The 19,734-nt window shown below is 36.1% G+C and overlaps 1 protein-coding gene across 2 annotated transcripts in view; it reads right to left on the bottom strand.

Moving 5' to 3' along the window:
* Window positions 1-19,734, bottom strand: part of LAMA2 (laminin subunit alpha 2) — a 637,958-nt gene that overhangs the window by 72,937 nt on the left and 545,287 nt on the right. For both annotated transcript variants that reach the window (XM_054254427.2, XM_054254428.2), the window contains exons 42-43: window positions 4,563-4,679; window positions 2,418-2,600 (exon numbers count right to left, since the gene is read on the bottom strand). In XM_054254427.2, coding sequence (XP_054110402.2) covers window positions 2,418-2,600; window positions 4,563-4,679 — 300 coding nt within the window. The remainder of the gene's footprint in view (window positions 1-2,417; window positions 2,601-4,562; window positions 4,680-19,734) is intronic.

Below are 19,734 nucleotides of genomic sequence, written 5' to 3'. Positions count from 1 at the left end.
TATGTTTCCCAGGCTGATCTCAAACTCCTGGCCTCCAGTGATCCTCCCACCTTGGCCTCCCAAATTTCAGGGGTTAGAGTATGAGCCACTTTGTCTAACCAAACTTTTCATAATACTATTAAAAACATTTTATAACACTACTAAAAACATTTTATATCACCCATATCCACATATCACCTTTTTATAAAGGAAGATGACTTTTACATATTTTCCATTAACACTGTGACAGTGGAAAGAATAGTTATGCAATGTTTAAACAAAACCAAAACATAGTACATGCAAAGCTGAAACTTTCTGCAATAGGCAATGAAGCACGAGCGTTACTAAAGGTATGTAAGTAAATATATACATACTGATTTCTGTAGGCAATTTCACATGGAAGCAAAACAAAGAAAATTGAAAATTCATGAGGAAGTATTTTCTATAAATATTATAAAGTAGTAACTATAAAAATGGTACTTTTCATAACAAGTACTAATTATAAATGCAACCCATTTTAACTCAAACAAATGTTATCAAATGAAAGTGGACAAAATATATCATTTAGTGGCCACTATTTGTATTTTAAAAATTATTTCTATGTTTTAGTAAGATAGAAAACAGACCCAATCTAACTAATATTTATAGATAATTAACTGTTTCTTGTAATAGAGGATAAGGTCAAAACGGAGACATTATGAAAGGCCCCTACCAATTGAGAATCAGTCTAAAATAGAATGGAATTCTTTTGGAGGGTAGAGTGCAGGAGGAGGGAGAGGGTCAAGAAAAATAACTAATGGGTACTAGGCTTAATACATGCGTGATGAAATAATCTGTACAACAAACCCCCATGACACAAGTGTACCTATGCAACAAACCTGCATTGATACCCCTGAACTTAAAATAAAAGTTTAAAAAGATAGCTTAAATTATAAAATAAGCAGAAGAGATAGTAATATCTGCTTAAAATTTTGTTTCATTCATTTTTAGTGGGAATATTGTGATTTGGCATATATGAGAAGAAGTTATTCTTATGGAATCTTCGAACTACGAGAGAAGCCATTTCTGGGCTTACATTACAAAAATTTTAATGCTTTTATCTCCCCTTTCTCCCTGGCTTTGATGTTTAGGTTATATGTGTTTGTACTCTTCCTTACTCATGAAGGAGTCATGTTAATAGTGTCTATTATGTCAGAGCATCCATAGGATTTGATTTGAGGAGAGGATGCTGAAATCAGGCTCCATTCATCACTCAAACAGCATTTGAAATGTATGCCATATAATACCAATTGTATTCCATATAATACCAAGTGCTTTTGCACTCCAAATATTTTGATATCCCCCCATAATGTTGACACATAAAGAGGGCTAGTCTCTTGAAAGTGAAAAGCACAAATTACCCAAGCATCTACTTTGGTGAAACCGTGTTCCACGGGTACCAAGATAACCTCCTTTTTTTTTTGAGACAGCATCTTACTCTCTCACTCAGGCTGGAGTGCAGTGGTGTGATCACAGCTCACTGCAGCCTCACCCTTATGGGTTCAAGGGATCCTCCAGACTCAGACTCCAAGTCAGGGAATACAGGTGCAATGTCACTACCATGCCTGGCTATTTTTAAAATCTTTTTGCAAAGATGGGGTCTTGCTATGGTGCCCAGGCTGTTTTTGAATTCCTCGGCTCAATTGATCCTCCCACCTCAGCCTCCTAAAGTGCAGGGATTACAGGTGTGAGCCACTGTACCTGGCCCAATATAGCTTTGTATCATTTGACAGACAAGGAAAAATGCATTTAAAAATTTTATTTTTTGAATATATTTAATAATAAAAATTATATTTTCTCTCAGGTTTTCTCAGTAAATCCTTAAGTCAATATAATTTGATGCAATATATAAAAGATGTGAATAGTCTTTAGAAATCAGATAAACAAGTTATTTTCATTTCCTGGAAATGTTAAATAACTGGAATCTAAATTATAAAATATCAAGATTTTCAAATATTAATGCATTTCAAGTTGATATCATTTTCATACCCTGTTCTAACAAGTCTGCTAATCAATGTGCCCCTTAATCTCTGTGTTCCATGGAACTTCGCCAATTCTGAGGATATAATTACCCAAGTACAACTGTATTTTGAATTACACAAATGGGTTAAAAAGTGTTTGGCATCTCTATACCAAATATCATGCAGACCTTGAGAATTCCTAATCTCTTCTCAACTGGAAAAAAATCAGATGAAAAAAAGCAATGGGGCAGAGCTGGAAGACTTGGATTCCAGCTTTGGAACTTCAGGACACTGGACTCCCGAGCCCAATCTGTGAAACAAGGAAGGCAGACTACACCACGGTGAGGGTCCTTTCCAACTTGAGCATTTATGAGTCTGGGATACTTTTACAGTGAGAGGAAATAAATGACATCATCACAGTGAAAAAAGAGATCTTACTGTTCTTGGAAGGATCTTTAACCGCAGCATTCGTTTTGGCTACGCTGTCTGCTAGTTGATTGTAATTCTTCTTCAGGCCATCGAGGTTCTGGTGGAGCTCTTTAATCTGTGCCAGTACATCTTTAGCTGTGTCATTGGCTTGCCTGGCTTTGTCCTTAACAGCTTGCAGTTTAGCAGCTGTGTCTGTCAGCAGATGAGGGTATGAAAAACAAAACAAAGGGTCTGGAGTTAGTGGCTTAATCCATGCTTGTCAAAGTGAGGCTGTGGCTGGCTGACCTCAGGGACGCATTTACAAAGGGAAAAAACTGAACTTTGTCTCATTCAGGTGCAGCAAATGAAGCAAATTTTTTAGCTAAATTAAATTTTCTCAGGGACTTTTGCTATGAATACCTGATTAGCTCTTAACGTAGCAAAGTAGCTATTCTAAAGGTTCATTGTATAAGGTCATATGGCAATTTGCTGCTGAACTTATTAATGAGACAAACTTATCCATGGGAGCTTCATCAAAACTAGGTTAAGATTCAATCTGCATTTCCAAAGCAGGGCAGGGGTCGGGGTGGGGGCTGGAGGGAAATGAATGTATTTTCATGTTAGGATGGAAAACATTTTCAGGTATGTTACGCTATGCATTTGTATATTTATGTTTGTTTTCACCACTGGAAATTTTCTATGCACTTACAACTGAAGAAGTGTCATGAAAATCCGAAAAGTTGCTAAAGTTTTTTAATGTTAAAAAAGTAAACACCTTTTAGATTTTAATATTAACTGTGTTGTATAAATATGCACATTTGTCTCCTGATCCTAATTTGTATATTGTATGTATAGATGACTACTAGTGTGTATAGATTAGTGGTTAATATCACAGGCTCTGAAATCAAGCTGTGGGGTTTAAGTGTCCTATGTGCCACATTAACAGAATCCTTCAGTATCCTGAGTCTGTTTCTTACCTATAAAGTGGGGATAATAACGCTATCTTAACTGATGTTAAGTGTTAGTGATACCTTATGTTAAGATAGTGTTATGGCAATAACACTTTCTATACTTATGTTATCTATATTCAATATACTTATGTGAAGTGTATGTAGTCCTCAACCATTTGGAGCCAAAAAAATTTGCTCCAATTGGTATAAGGACTACATACACTTCACATAAGTATATTGAGTACTCAATAAGTGTTTATAACCTTTGTTGTTGTTATATAATGCTTTAAAAATATAAAATTAGTAAAAGTAGTTTCTTCAAAATAATGTATGCTTTCAGGAACTAATATCATGCAATAATTTCCAGCAGTTCTAATAGGTAGAAAGATATTATAGACATGGTTTGACCACCAATGTTTTTGAAAATTGGGATAGCTAAAGAAATTGAACTATATCAAGAGAGAATGCAGCGGGCTCTCACCTTTACTGCAGGTACTATAATACACTGTGGCTTTGCAGTGGTACATCAGTATTTTAGAGAATAGTGTCTATGTGATTTATTCCATCTCACTAATACATGACTTATTATGCTGAAACACAGAAGACAATACAGTTGGCCCTCCATGTCAGTGGGTTCTGTATCTGTAAATTCAACCAACCTTGGACAGTTGGATAGTTGGATATTTAAGGGGAAAAAAAGGATGGCTGTGTCTGTACTTAAAATGAACAAACTTTTTTTCTTATCATTATTTCCTCAATAATATACTATAAAAATTTATATAGCGTTTACATTATATTAGGTATTACAAATAATCTGGGGATTAAAGTTTATGGGCGGCTATGCATAGGTTATCTGCAAATACTATGCCATTTTATCAAAAGGGACTTGAATATCCAAGAATTTTGATATCTCTGAGGGGTCATGGGATCAATCCCCTGCCAATACTGAGGGATGAGTTTTATAGTAATAAGATGACTATATCTTCCTTTTTGAAACATAGTCCTAAGGATACTGACTAAAGGCAATCAAAGACTAAAAAATACCATGATGCAAAGTATGGTTTAGTTTCTCATTCTCACAAAGAAGAATTCATAATTAAGAAAACTAGTGTCTAATTTCTAGATAATAGTACAATAATAATCTTAGAAAAAAATGATAAAAGTTACCAACAATATTTAAAACTTCAGGTCAACAGACACAGTTGGTGGTGTCCTGAATGCTTACCATTTGGAATTGCTGATAACTTTCCCAAAGTGTCATTCAAAGCTCTCAAGAGATCCCCATTTCTAACATCAGCATTTTCTATCCTGGCTTTTAAGCCATTTAGATGGTCTTCATTTTCTGTGACCAGAAAACAGAGAGAGTATTAAATAAGTTTTATCATCTCTGAGCTTATACCTGGATGTGCAATTTCAGGTTATTTTAATATGAAATCAATAAAAAGCAAGAAAATGTATTTAATATATTGGCATCTATACATCAATATATTTCCAATCATAATAAAATATGTGTCTTTATTATCATTGAATTATTGGATACTTCTACATGTTGAATAGTGACGTTTTCTTTTTGGTATCTGATCTTTATTTTCCTATAGAGGAGAAACCTCCAAAGAATTAATCTTTTATTCCATTTGTAATTATGCCCTCTAGTTATCACTCCCATTGATTCCACTTATTTAAAAACTTTTGTTACCAAAATGAATCATTGGGCTGGGTTTTCAAAATCTCAGATATGATTGTTTAGCAGAATCCTCCAACTTTAGTAAATAATATTTATTAACATTTATTTGGATAAAAATATAAGTTAAAGAAATTGAAAAACAACTTTTAGCACATATCTGACAATAAACATTTTTCTCATAAAGAAAACAATATTTTTACAAATTGGGTCCAACAAACTTTACATAGATTTTTTTGTCTTGCTGCTTTAGCAATGTTATCTTTAATATCCAAAAATACCATTTGCTAGAAATAATTTAATATTACATATACAAGTTTTCCAGCTTCTTTCCACTAGCTTTTTAATGTCCTCTAAACTTTAGGTTAATTTATATTGTAATAGTAACTAAGTAGTTTAAATTCAAGTACAGCAATATAAAGAGTAAATTTGAAATCATTGAGGGGAAAGAAAATAAAAATCCAATCTGTTGATATAAGTTTAGAAATCTTGCTCAGGTATGCATTAAACTGCAAATGTATCATAAGACTGAAATGGAATTCATCTGTCTTCTTTTCCTTACATCATTTATTAGCGAAACTGAAATTGAAAAAAACAAAATATGAAAACTTCTGTACTTCCCACAATACTATTTACCTCTTTTGACTTCATACAACAGATCATTTTATACAACAGATTTTTAATAGTTTCTTATGCTATAAAATTTTTTTTTTTGGGGATGCATACTAGTTGTTAAATTAGCTCCACAGAAATGCAACATGTAAATACAAGTCAGGGTCCCCAAGTAAGGAGGAGCACTGAGAAAGGACCAAGAAAGAGAAGGTGTTCCAGTCCCTCCTGGATAGGATGGACCAATGTTTAGTAAGAGTAATGCCTGACAAGCATTGAGTGTGTACGTTACATGGACTTAGTGTTCATCACTTTCAGTGAGTTGTTTTACTTAATCCTTCCAATAACACTGAAGTATGATGTATATAATGATGTAATACTATTACAACCTCCAATTCACAAATGAGGAAATTGAGACTTAGAGAATTTGAGAAAATTCCCTAAGCCTGCATGGTTAATAAATGGCAATGGTAGTATTCGAATCTGCATAGTTTCATTCCATAAATAGTGCTAACTACTGACTTCCACCAGGGATTGAGAGTCAAAACCAGGGATTAGTAGAACATGGTGGGTAATAGTGCTCCTCCTACTCTCACCCTCAACCTTTTCTTCCTGTCTTCCTCCTTTCCTTTGTTTTCCTCTCATTTTCTCGCTTGTTGTCTTAAAAAAATTGGTCAGGTTACAAAAATCAGAGAAGCCTTACCTAAGCAACATACAAAACCAAATTATAATTATTCAGAGTGGATTAGCACTGTCTACACTCAAAGCTGGGAGGCAAATATGTGAAGTGTTCCATATTTTTAAGCATAATGAGCAAAATATGAGGGTTGGTAGTTCACAATAAAATAAACATAATCAATTATGAAATTCTTAAAAAGCACTCAATATTATAATAAAGAACTGTAAAACTAAGCAACAGTGAGATGTCATTTGTTATCCAGATTGTGGAAAGTTAAAAGTATGATAATGCCAAGTGTTCACAGGAGTGCTAGTGGAAGTACAAATTGATTCCATTGTTTAAAGAGCAATTTAATAAGTTTATTAGAATTTTAAATAGACATGTATTTGGTTTGGCAGTTCTTACCGACAGAAATTTACCCTACTTGTAAAATATACTTGTAAAAGATTTAACTTTGGGGATACTCATAGCTCTGTATTTGTAATAGAAAAAAGGGGTGTGGGGATAAAAATACCCTAATAAGATTCAAGTACTGTTTGTATCAAGATAGCATGTTCATGAATGGTCCATATGCAACCTATATAAAGAAGTAGATGAGTGGATGTGGACATGAAACAAACCTCTTAAGGTTTTGTCTTAACCTTTCCGTGAAAATAAGCAAGATGCACCATATATACACTGACACATGCAAACATTTGGTGTGGTAGTGTCTGGTGGGAGCTGGGTAGAGAACATGCCAAAAACCTTTACAGCACTTAAGAGTGAGTAGAAAAGAGGAATGAATGAGGCAGTTAATATTGCCATAAGGGACAATGTACTAAAATGTCTCATTTTATACCTGATTGTGCTGGGTAAATTACTTTCCATGTGCATATATTTCTGTATTTTTATTTTTTAAAAAACATAACCCATCTAACTGGGGAAGAATGTTATTTGCTATCTTGATGTTATTTGCCAACACCAAGACTGTGGTTTGCATTTCTTTCCTGGTACCCAGAGAAGGCAGATGGGAGAGTATATGCCCCATAGAATAGAGCTGTAGCAGTCTTGATTTGTGCGTGTGTTCACCCCTTTCAGAGGTAGTGCATGTGGCTCATTAGAGGAGCCATGCAGGCCATGGGCAGCTGGAGAACTATCCTCATCTTTATTGGCCTGCATCTGCAAAACATAGCAAAGAAAAAGCTGGATGGATGGAGGATTCTGAACTATCAGTGTCTGGATGTGAAGAAGAGTACTGAACATATTAATTAATGATCCACTCCATTTCATATAGAGTTTTATAGGCAGACACCTCAAACCTCTGTTATAGTACAGATTATAGTAATACAAGCATATAACATTGTTTAAAGTGTCTGTTGTTAAATTTTAGGCCAAAGAGCTGACATCACTGAAAAACAAGGCATAAAATATTCCAGCAAAGCATGGCTCTGAAACATCAATATGTCTACTTCAGTAACAAATATATTATTATTTTATATTCTAATCCAGCAAAACATACTTTCCAAGTAATTGAATTTCTCCTCTGTCAATCACAATTCATCTTTCTTATAATACTTCTGTTATTTTTACTGTTTATACTAAAATAAAATCTTTGGATAGGTTACTAAAAGCATACTCTCTGAAATAAAGCTAGTCAGATTATGGCTGTGATATCCCTACAAATTCTTTGAGAATAAAGGGCTGCTCTTTTGATATTAGCTTGGCAGTCTTCAACACTTAAGAAAATGGAACTACAGAAATTTCCTTTTTAGCTTCTTGATTGGATTTAATTTTTAAAATAATGAAGTATTCAAATGTTCTGGCAAGCAAGATATTCATGTATGATGAAAAAAAATCATTAATTTGAAGGGCATCCCTGGGTTTATACAACTTTCTGCATTCTGATAACAAAATACTGGCTGAATAATTGGATCAATTGTTCAGAAGAAAGTCTGACCTGAAGAATATTTTTGCTGCTGCCTCTCAAGTTCCAAAGCAATGATTATGATGCTCTGTATTTTTTGTTCTAGGAAGTTACAAAAATACAGAATTATATTCTGACCCTGTTCTGATTTTTTGTTTAATGTTTCAGCTGCTTGACTCTGATCCTTATTAATTTGCCCTTTCTTATGCTGATCATTTTTTTTCTAAAAAATTAATTTGATCCTTTCTTATGCTGATCATTTTTTTCTAAAGTACTTTCTGGAATTTCTTGAACCAAGTCTAAACATTTTGTAGCTTTGGTGATAGAATTAGATGAGTAGAAGCTATTCATAGAAGAATTGCAAATTTCAAGATGTAACTTACAAAATGATAGAGAGAAAAACCTAGAAAAATAAGCACTCTAAGGCTGATTTTAACCAAAAGATGGAGGAGATACAGTGTGTCCATAATTAAAATGTAAGAAAGAACTCTTGTGGTTCAGTTTGGATTGTAACAAGGGTGAAGAAACAGAATTATTGATAGTTAAAAGGAAATCCAACTGAATTTTTTACTTGTGACTTCTTGGATGCAAATCAAAACCACATTGAGATACCATCTCACGCCAGTTAGAATGGTGATCATTAAAAAATCTGGAGACAACAGATGCTGGAGAGGATGTGGAGAAAAAGGAACACTTTTACACTGTTGGTGGGAGTGTAAATTAGTTCAACCATTGTGGAAGACAGTGTGGCAATTCCTCAAGGCCTTAGAAATAGAAATTCCATTTGACCCAGCAATCCCATTACTGGGTATATATCCAAAAGACTATAAATCGTTCTACTATAAGGACACATGCACACGATTGTTCATTGCAGCACTGTTTACAATAGCAAAGACCTGGAATCAACCCAAATGCCCATTGATAATAGACTGGATTGGAAAAATGTGGCACATATACACCATGGAATATTATGCAGCAATCAGAAATGATGAGTTTGTGTCATTTGTAGGGACATGGATGAATCTGGAGAACATCATCCTCAGCAAACTGACACAAGAACAGAAAATGAAACACCACATATTCTCACTCATAGGTGGGTGATGAAAAATGAGAACACATGGACACAGAAAGGGGAGTACTAAACACTGGGGTCTATTGGGGGGAAAAGGGGAGGGCCAGTGGGAGGGGGAGGTGGGGAGGGATAGCCTGGGGAGAAATGCCAAATGTGGGTGAAGGGGAGAAGAAAAGCAAAGCACACTGCCATGTGTGTACCTACGCAACTGTCTTGCATGCTCTGCTCATGTACCCCAAAACCTAAAATCCAATAAAAAATTAAAAAAAAAAAAAAAAGAAGATCTAATTTATAATCCATGGTTAGATTTTTTAGATTCCCTCTCCTTATTCCTTCAGCTCTCATACCCAATAACAGAAGCCTAGTCATTCTATTTTTTCTGTAAAGATAGCATTCACCAAAACTCAAAGGCTACACACACATAGGTCTTTAGTTCTAGCTCTCCCTTTCTCTTTTTTTTTTTTTTTTTTTTTTTTTGAGACGGAGTTTCGCTCCTGTTACCCAGGCTGGAGTGCAATGGCGCGATCTCGACTCCCCGCAACCTTCGCCTCCTGGGTTCAGGCAATTCTCCTGCCTCAGCCTCCCAAAGTGCTGGGATTACAGGCTTGAGCCACCGCGCCCGGCCGCTCTCCCTTTCTCGTATTCTCTTCATACAGTAGAAGACAAATGTCCAAGAATTAGTTTGGCAAAGGCAAGGCTCATAAAATGAGGGAATGGAAGAAGTAGAGTAGCAAGGGTGGACTGGGAACACACGAACAGTGTAATTTTCTTTTGTGACATGCCCATTGAAATGGCACAGGATAGATATATCCATAAATAAAAACTGCAAGGCAGAGTTGCCAGTCACTTGCACTAATAATGAGCAGTTACTCAAGTTTATTGTGTCTCTGGCATGGTGCTAAATATAAATTAGGGCTTAGTTATATTAGAACTAACTATGTATGATCTCAAAGCTGCTACACATTATTTTTCTGATCATTAGTAATGCTTTTCTTTATACAATTCTAGGGATATACCCTTACTTTACAACTAAGTATCAGGATGATTTTAATAAATTTTAGTAGAAATGTTTAATTTGTCTATTCAAATTCCATCCAGTTGAGTTTCCCAAATACAATTTTTATTTTTTCTTAATATGAACAGTGCACAAATAAGTGCCCTGAAATAATTCCCCATTTACAAGGACGAAATTCAGGAAAATGCGATTACTTTTTAAAGGACCTAGTTAAATGAAGTCTACTGCCAAATTGCCACGAAGATAACATTTGCAATGAACTTTTTCACTTCCATGGCATTTGATTTATGAACTATTACTTGTACAGACTCATTATGACTTTCAATTTGTTTGTTTTCCAAAATATGAAAGAATATTCCTATTTTAGATTTCCTTGTAGAAAAAACGTAGTTGACATAATTTCTTTTTCTACAAGTGTGCTTCATCTTTGTTCTGGGGGCTTCTGATTTAGAGCATAGGTTAATCTCTGCAGTATTTCTATCTGTAGTTGTAAAGCCGAAAATTTGAGATAAACCTAAGACCTGTATGAGGTCATGTGGTAACCTTGATTTTGACCTTCCTGGTAATGAGTGATTTTCACTACTCTTGAATATTCACCCAACTCACTCATTTATTGAGCACATTTTAGGGTCATGAGTGTTAATGCATCACTTTCTGGACTACGGAAGAAGTTCAGGGTTTTTGTCCAGCAGTGGTTGAAAGCAACAGCTTTGGAGTCAGATGACCTTGAATTACACTGTTGACTCCACTGTATAACTTCCATGGGACCTGGAGTAGTTCACCTAACCTTTCTGAAACTCATCTTTCTCATCTCCAAGTATAGATAATGACACCTGCCATATAGGAAAGTTGTGAGGAAGAAATATGGTATTACATATAAATTATTTATAGTTTTTAGCTTACTATTTGGGGTAATATTTAGGGGATTCTCTCCATGTAAATATCTCCGTGTCTCCTCAGTTGCCTTGTGACTGTAAATAATTGATGCATTAGAGACAATGGATCTTTCTGATTCTGATAGTGTTTTCTTACTATATTTTTTAATATTAAGCAATTTCTGCAAAAACAATGAACAAAGTTTCAAAACTAAATAGTACTAACAGATCAGTAAAAGTGGTGGATTGCTGTCGTACTTCTTTTAAAGCCTCCCATACCCTAAAGGAATTCACTGTGAACCCTGGCAGCTGTTCCTAGTGGAATATATCTTCTTTATGGAACTAAACAGCACTTTGGGAGGCCGAGGTGGGCGGATCACGAGGTCAAGAGATTGAGACCATCCTGGCCAACATGGTGAAACCCCGTCTCTACTAAAAATACAAAATTTAGCTGGTCGTGGTGGTGCACGCCTGTAGTCCCAGCTACTCAGGAGGCTGAGGCAGGAGAATTGCTTGAACCTGGGAGGTTGCAGTGAGCTGAGATTGTGCCACTGCACTCCAGCCTGGCACCTGTTGATGTCGCAAGACTCTGTCTCAAAATAAACAAATAAAATACAATAAAATATGTTTCTAATGTTATTTATTAATGCTTTAAATTTATAAATTATCTCTTGATGTCATTATTATTGGTAACGATTTAGTTTTCTTTTATGCCTACTCATTTAAACCCATTTCAATATAGTTGACTCTTTAATTAAATAACTGTAAACATTCTACATTGTCCCAGTTCATTGTTTCCATCATTATTATGTAAATATTGCCCATGTTAAAGCAAGCAATGTACTATAGTTAAATTTCCTTTGGTATATCTTTTTAAATTTTTCCTCTGACAATGTTTTAAAACACAATGAATTTTAAATTGGATTTAAAATTCCAATTTGAAATGCAGGATGGGAAAGCCAATACGAAATTCCCCCCAAATATTCAGATCTTCCTCTAAAGTGTTAACAGAATCTGCATAGGTTAATCTTATCTTTAGTTAATTAATTAATCCATTTGGTCTACTTAATCTTAGTCTACTTCTTGGCTTATTTATTAAAAAAAATTTTTTTTTAACAAAAAAATATAGAGACAAGGTCTCACTATGTTGCCTAGGATGGTTTCAAACTTCTGAGCTCAAGCAATCTTCCCTCCTTGTCCTCCCCAAATGGTAGGATTACGTGCTTAAGCCACCAAGCCTGACCTTCATATTTTTATTTTTCTAGTTAAAAAATTTTTACAAAAAAATGTATAGATGAGGTCTCTACTTTTTGGCTTTATTAAAGAAAAGATTTATCTTAAATCTAAAGTGTTGCTTTTTGTTTCTTGTGAAACCTCGATACCCCAAAATTAGCTAAGAGAATTGGACATACATACATGTCAATATTGTATATTTTCAGGTTATTTACAAAGCATTTATTGATGAATGTAGAAAGTAATTTTTAGGTTGATGGAGCGAGATAGAAGAATTAGAAAATACGACATGTCATTGGAGAGTTTCTTATTTAGTGAAAATTGGCAGAAATCAAGTTACAGAAATTTTAAGAGCAATTGCAACATCATATATCAACAAGAACAGCATAATTCAACATCAAATTGTCAGTATATGCATTTATTTTTATATATAATCTTTTAAAATAATGTATGCTCCGTAAAAGTGTGATTTGAGTGTGGTTAATCAAAAACATTTCATATTAAACTGGTTCTTACAGAGGCATTGTATAATATTAATTAATATAATAAAGAAGATTGATAAAGACAAGAGCCATGGGCCTTACAGATGGGAGAAACCCCATTTGTGGTGAGTAGAGGATGGCAGAGGATGAGTGTAGAGAGAGGGGTGGGTATGCATGGCAGAGGAGTCCAAACGCAGCTTGCTGAGTGGAAGGAGATTCATGGAGGACCTTTGGCCTAGGATCAACAAAGTGTCCAGATTTCATATAGTGATACACCCTAGGTCACATAGTGCCTGGGTGCCTATTTGAAAACTATCACTTCCTCAAGACTCTTTACTCATATCTGCTGGAAAATTTCTATAGTACGTTTACAATGAAATCACATGTAAATGATGTCTACTAGAGTTGCGCTATGGACAACCTGTATAGCCACAAGCAGCAGCCGTGGAATGAGAGTCAGTTAATATGCGATGAAGGAGCAAACGTAATATTTGGAGAAAGACAGTTTTGGTAATTGTGCATAGGGGTAAGAGAAGAATACCTCAGAGTTTGCTGTCATACAAACGTATAAGGTAACGGATTAGTTATGTGGCAGTAGCAGCGACTGGGGAAACAGACACAGATCTGAAAAGTCTTTCAGACCTTTCTTTGTTTTGGAAAGAAAGATCTGGCAGGATTTGGAAGTGGAATAGATGTGGCAGGTGTTACAGAGAGAGGTGTCAAAAACAACAAACTGTGAAACAGAGTAAAGTATTTTGCAAAACAAACAATAACCATAGAAATAGAGATGAACAAAATAATGTATCTGCCTCTTTCTCCATTCTGGATGACTATGTTACAAATTTGTATACAATTTTTATTACTTTCACCACAGAAGTAAAATGAAAAATTATTGAATAGCAGTTTATTCAATTTGTTAGTGTTCTTTCACTTAAATAATTTTGTTTTACATATGAGGTGTGGCCAACTTTACTAAATTATGCAATATATGATGATTTTATACATTTTATTAATTGTATTATATTATATTGTATTTCTACCTTTGGCTAGTTTAAGGACATGAGAGATACAGTTTTACTTGAATTATTTTACCATACTTTTTCATCCTCTTGTATAGTTCTTTATCTTTTCTGTTTTCTTTTTGAGACAGGGTCTCATTCTGCTGCCCAGCCTGGCATGCAGTGGCACGATCACAGCTCACTACAGCCTTGGCCTCCTGGGCTTGGCTCAGGTGATCCTCCCACCTCAGCCTCTGGAGTAGCTGGAAATACAGGCTCACACTACCATGCCTGGCTACTTTTTTGTATTTTTGGTAGAGATAGTGTTTCACTATTTTGCTCGGGCTGGTCTGAACTCCTGGTCTTGAAGTATCTGCCTGCTGCAGCCTCCCAAAGTGCTGGGATTACAGGCGTAAGCCACTATGCCCAGACATTGGCTTCTTGAGATTTCTAAAGACCCTGTCCCCTAAGCCAACCCAAATACCCAGTGCAGGATTTTGAGACCTAGCTAAAAAAGAAGAGCACCTGAGTGAGAAAGAACAGAAGGTGAAATCTACAACTGTATTTCTCTCCCATGTCTCCAGCCAATTGATTTGATAAGGTTGCTACACCCAGTCTTTGTACTTTTAAGAGAAATCGCTCCAATTCTCTGTATTATGTAGGCAGTCATTGAGTTTAGTGACAATGGTTAAGAATGGTATGATTTTCTGAACCTTTATACTTCTAGCCTTCTTTCACGACTTTTACTCTCGTGCTTCCCTTTCCCCAGTAGCTGTCACAAGTTTGGGATGTGTTTTACATCCGATTACTTACTCTGCACAGACAGACATATATACTAGAGTGACTATGTATGGGAACCTCAGAGACGACTGTTTTACAGGGAGTCAGGTTATGGAGAAACCCTCTTCTTATCTGAAAGTAAATTAGATCTTGTTGACAATGAGCACCACGCTTGCATATGCTCCTCCTCCCACTAGGGGATCATAGTAGGAGCTTCAGGAAAGGAGGGCAGGTGTACTTGTCTGGTAGCAGGTTCTGCAAAGATTGAGGATATTGGGACAAAGGGGAGTCCCCTCTGCAGCCAGTGGACTGAAAAACTAAAACCACCAGACATCAACACCCACATTTGGTTCCGCTAGGACATGCTGACTGGGCTTGCATGCTTGCTTACTTTTGACCAGCAAGAAAATTGAATTTTAGTAGCTTTAAATAAGACGAATACCCTTTGGTTTAACACAGGACCCCACCATGTCTTTGTTATCTGTCAGGTTCTTGAAGGCATTTCTGTTTCTCTCTGGTCTTGACTAACTTACTTCCAAAAAAACCCCACAGAATCCCAGACTCTGATTCTGAGCATACAACAAAGCACAGATCAGCTTTTAGCTGTAACCCATATTTGTATCGCACAGGCTTTTGTCTCTTGCTGAGATGTTATACAGGAATGTTCAGAATGTTTGTTTCTTGTCCTCTACTCACAAGGCGGGGTTGGATATGACAAGCTACTTCTCACTCTTAGGGGTAATCTTTCTAATAGATCCTGCTTCTCCCTATATGTCACTATTTTGCCACTTTTCATTTTTTCTACTAATCCAAGTGTACCCTGATTTTGTTTTTTGATTTCCACCATTCACACTCTAAAGGAGAAACCAAAACTCTGTATGAGGGATCAGCAAATTCACCTAGAAAAGACTGGTTTGTTCTCCAGCCCACAGAGGGCCAGGGAACCCAGGCTTAATGTCATCCTTTTAGTCTAAAATTGTTGTCAAGAAAGCCAATTTTGCTTGTCTTTTACATGCCTGCCATGGAAAGGCTGATTCAGGCAAATGGTGGTATACAAATTCAAAAGGAGTGTATCTTTAATAATAAAAGGATCCCTTAGTCAAAATTGAGCTCCTGTATCATACTTTGGTTTAGCAGCACTGCAGTATTCCAGTTTATTCTCTTTTTAAAAAACATAAAAGAATAATGCAGAATCTCAACAGATTAGCAATTGCAAGTGTTTTACATCCATGATCTCAGGATCTTCATGACCCATTTGTCTGAACAGAATGACTGAGTGTTTGGAGGTCCATAGTATAGAAGGAAGGTTTCAATTGGTTTGATAAAACTTAATGATTGTAATAATGTTTCCTACTGTTCTCCATGTGGGACAGCACCATATGTCAAGCAATGCACTGATTCATTATTCTTGCACTTGGGAGTAGATTTTTTTTTTTAGTCGACTTTATGAAGAGTCTAATGTTATACATGGATTTTCAACTGTTCAGGGGATCCATGCTTTTCAATCCCCACACTGTTCAAAGGTTAACTGTATTTATATAACATAGCCTATAATGCTATGAGACAAACCACTTCCTTTAAAAGAGCTGTCACAAAGCTTCAGAGAATCGATCTTTTTATTTCCTGTGTTATCAATATAGACATGTTACCTTTTTTTTTTAAACAGAGTCTAGCTCTGTTGCCCAGGCTGGAATGCAGTGGTGCAATCTTGGCTCACTGTAACCTCTATCTCCTGGGTTCAAACAATTCTCCTAACTCAGCCTCCCAAGTAGCTGGGATTACAGGAGCCCATCACCATGCCCAGCTAATTTTTGCATTTTTACTAGAGATGGGGTTTCACCACATTGGCCAGGCTGGTCTTGAACTCCTAACCTCGGGTGATCTGCTCGCCTTGGCCTCCCAAAGTGCTGGGATTACAGGCATGAGCCACCGCACCAGGCCGACATGTTACCTATTTTTTTTCTAAGTAATTAAGTAATTTCATTTATCTTGGGCAAAGACAAAAACTGGATATAAATTAAGAAGGAAATACAACTGAAAAATCTTAGTATTCTCAAACTTTTAATAAACCAAGCTCCACTTTTTCCTTGCCTTGTACACATTCCATGAGAACCTGAAGTTAGTATTTTACTGAAATTTTATTTTTATTATTAATTAATTATTATTTGAGACAGGCTCTCACTCTGTCACCCAAGCTGGAGTGCAATAGAGCAATCTTGACTCATTGAAACCTCTGCCTCATGGGCTCTAGTCATCCTCTCATTTCAGCTTCCTGAGTAGCTGAGTAGCTGGGGCTCTATAGGCGCACACCACCACGCCTGGCTAAAACTTTTTTTTGTATAGATGCGGTTTCACCATGTGGCCTAGGCTGTTCTTGAACTCCTGGGCTCAAACAATCTGTCCACCTCGGCCTCCCAAAATGTTGGAATTACAGGGCATAAGCCACTGTGCCAGGCCTAAAAAAATTACTTGTCCACCTACAAAGTAGTATTAATTCACCTGGTGGTATTAATTCATCTTCTCACTCTTTCAGTCATCAATTTGTATGAAGCCTCATATCCATCAACAAAATGACTTTTATCTCCACAGACATTCGATCAGTGCAATGTAGACAGGCTTCAAATCTCAAACTCACACAAGGGCAAATTTACTTTTAACAGATGTATATTCAAAAATTAAAAAGCAAAACAAATTGCTCCTGGCAAGTTCAGACTCCCTCAAGGCAAGGACAGCATAAAAATGGCAGAGAGCAGTACTAAGTCATTCATGACTAAAGCTCATGAACTAACTGAACTGTACTGAATTGAACCAAGCAACACATTAGAAATATGGAGGGTATACTGGCCCCTCCATTTTTATTCCTTCTAACTCCAGGCACCATAGAGAGAGAAATGACTAAATCTCTATTTTAATAGCTGCTGTCAAGAGTTTTGCTCTGTAGGGCCTATTTCAGCAGTTCCTGGTGGTAATATATGGCATTTCCCTGATTAACAGCCATTTTATAACCAGTGTAATTGACCACAAATCAGAGAAATGTCATAATGTAGCAAGAAAACATTCCCATCTCCGTCATAGCCTTGGCTTGGTTTTCCAGAGGAATTATTACTTCAGTAGTTTGTGGGTTTTCATTACTTTAAATAATGTACTACCTGAACTACAGAAAAAGACATTTAAACTAATGAACATTTCTATCTCCTAACGCTTTCTACCATGCTTTTCTTTAGATTTCCTTTTCTCTTAGAAAAAACATGCCTAAACATAATTTTTTTCTCTTTATTTTTATAATATCAGTGTTTATGGGGAAATAGAGGCAAGGGCAGGACTCGGGGAGCATGAGGTGATTAAGGCACTCAGCTCAGGTGCAAAATTTAAAGGTGTCTTAAAAAATTCTGCAGTCAGGATATTTTAATGCAGTATGTAAAAAACCAAAATTATGCAATAAACAAGATACATGATGAACAAATTTGATCTCCATTATAAATGACACTTTAATAGTACAGTCCTTTGGACTGTGTACTACAGGCAAAATAAAACTCCTTACATACATAATTCTGCACAGCAAATAACTCTTATTGCAATCTGAAGAGTGACTGTAGAAAGCTAAAACCTGTGTTCCTATTGGACAAGTGAACTCAATCTTCATTTTTATAATACGAGTGTCTGTGGGGAAACAGAGGCAAAGGCAGGGCCCTGGGATTATTAAAATCTTAAAGACAGGACTGCACTCGCAGGACTCACTTCAGTCACTTCCTCCCTATTCCTGGCCCTGGGCAAGGGTATGAGATAGGAGGAAGTGATCACAAAGAAGTGACCACAAAGAAGTGACCACAAAGTCACGGGGTTGAATCCACTTGTCCAATAGAAACACTGGTTTTGGCTTTTTATAGTCATTCTTCAGATTGTAATAAGAGGTATCTGCTGTGCAGAATTAGGTATGTAGGGAGTTTTGTTTCACCTGTAATACACAGCCCGAAGAATTGTACTATTAAAATGTTACTTATAATGGAGATAGAACTTAAAATCTATATCAGCCTCTACTGAGACCAAAACATGCCAAATATAAATGATTTTTAAACCTCTTTTCTTTCTGAGATAACACCAACACTACCTATTGTAAAAAAATAAGTATTTCCTCATTTGAGCTGGCCACTATTATGCATATTAGAAATACACAGTTAACAAAACCCTATGTCTTTCCTCAAGAAGATGAAATGCCAAAAATATATACATCTATTATGCATCAATAAAATGTTTTTTTAATTTAAAAAAATAGGGAATATTGACTAGCCCATGATCACAGTGGTTTGACAAGTCTATAATATAATTACACCAGAGAGAGGGCATGTAAATCAGATGAGGTGTTAGGTTTCATGGAAATGATGGTATTTGAACTAAATCCTGAAGGTCTGGGAGAAAGCAGTTAGATAAAGAAGAGAGATGAAGGACGAGACATTTCAAGGGGAAGAAATAATACTGAAAACATGAAGGCTTGGAATATTAGCATGTTTGGGAGGAATTATGAACACTTAGGTAAGGTTGGGAAGACAGAAACGAGACAGAAAACAGTAGGGAATGAAACTGGGGAGAGAAACAGGTGGCAATTCAAATGAGAAACAAGAGATACGTCCATGAAATAATAAATGTAATGGCTCATATAGAGAGCAGCCATGTTTAATGATATATTCTTAACACAAACCCATAATATAGCAGTAGATATTTTGTGCATTTTGACCCTTGAATAAGAAATAAAATACAAGAAAAATGTATTTAGGGCCGGGCATGGTGGCATATGCCTGTAATCCCAGCACTTTTGGAGGTAGAGGTGGGAGGACTGCTTGAGGTCAGGAGATTGAGACCATCCTGACCAACATGATGAAACCCCATCTCTACTCAAAATAAAAAAACTAGCTGGCATGGTGGCACACACCTGTAATCCCAGATACTCAGGAGGCTGAGGCAGGAGAATCACTTGAACCTGGGAAGCAGAGGCTACAGTGAGCCAAGATCAAACCACTGCACTCCAGCCTCGGTGACAGAGCAAGACTTTGTCTCAAAAAAAATGTATTTAAT

The sequence above is a fragment of the Callithrix jacchus genome, chromosome 4 (assembly GCF_049354715.1).
Source record: "Callithrix jacchus isolate 240 chromosome 4, calJac240_pri, whole genome shotgun sequence".
Classification (NCBI taxonomy): domain Eukaryota; kingdom Metazoa; phylum Chordata; class Mammalia; order Primates; family Cebidae; genus Callithrix; species Callithrix jacchus.
The sequence above is the reverse complement of the archived record's forward strand: the minus strand, read 5'-3'. Positions and strand labels throughout refer to the sequence as shown.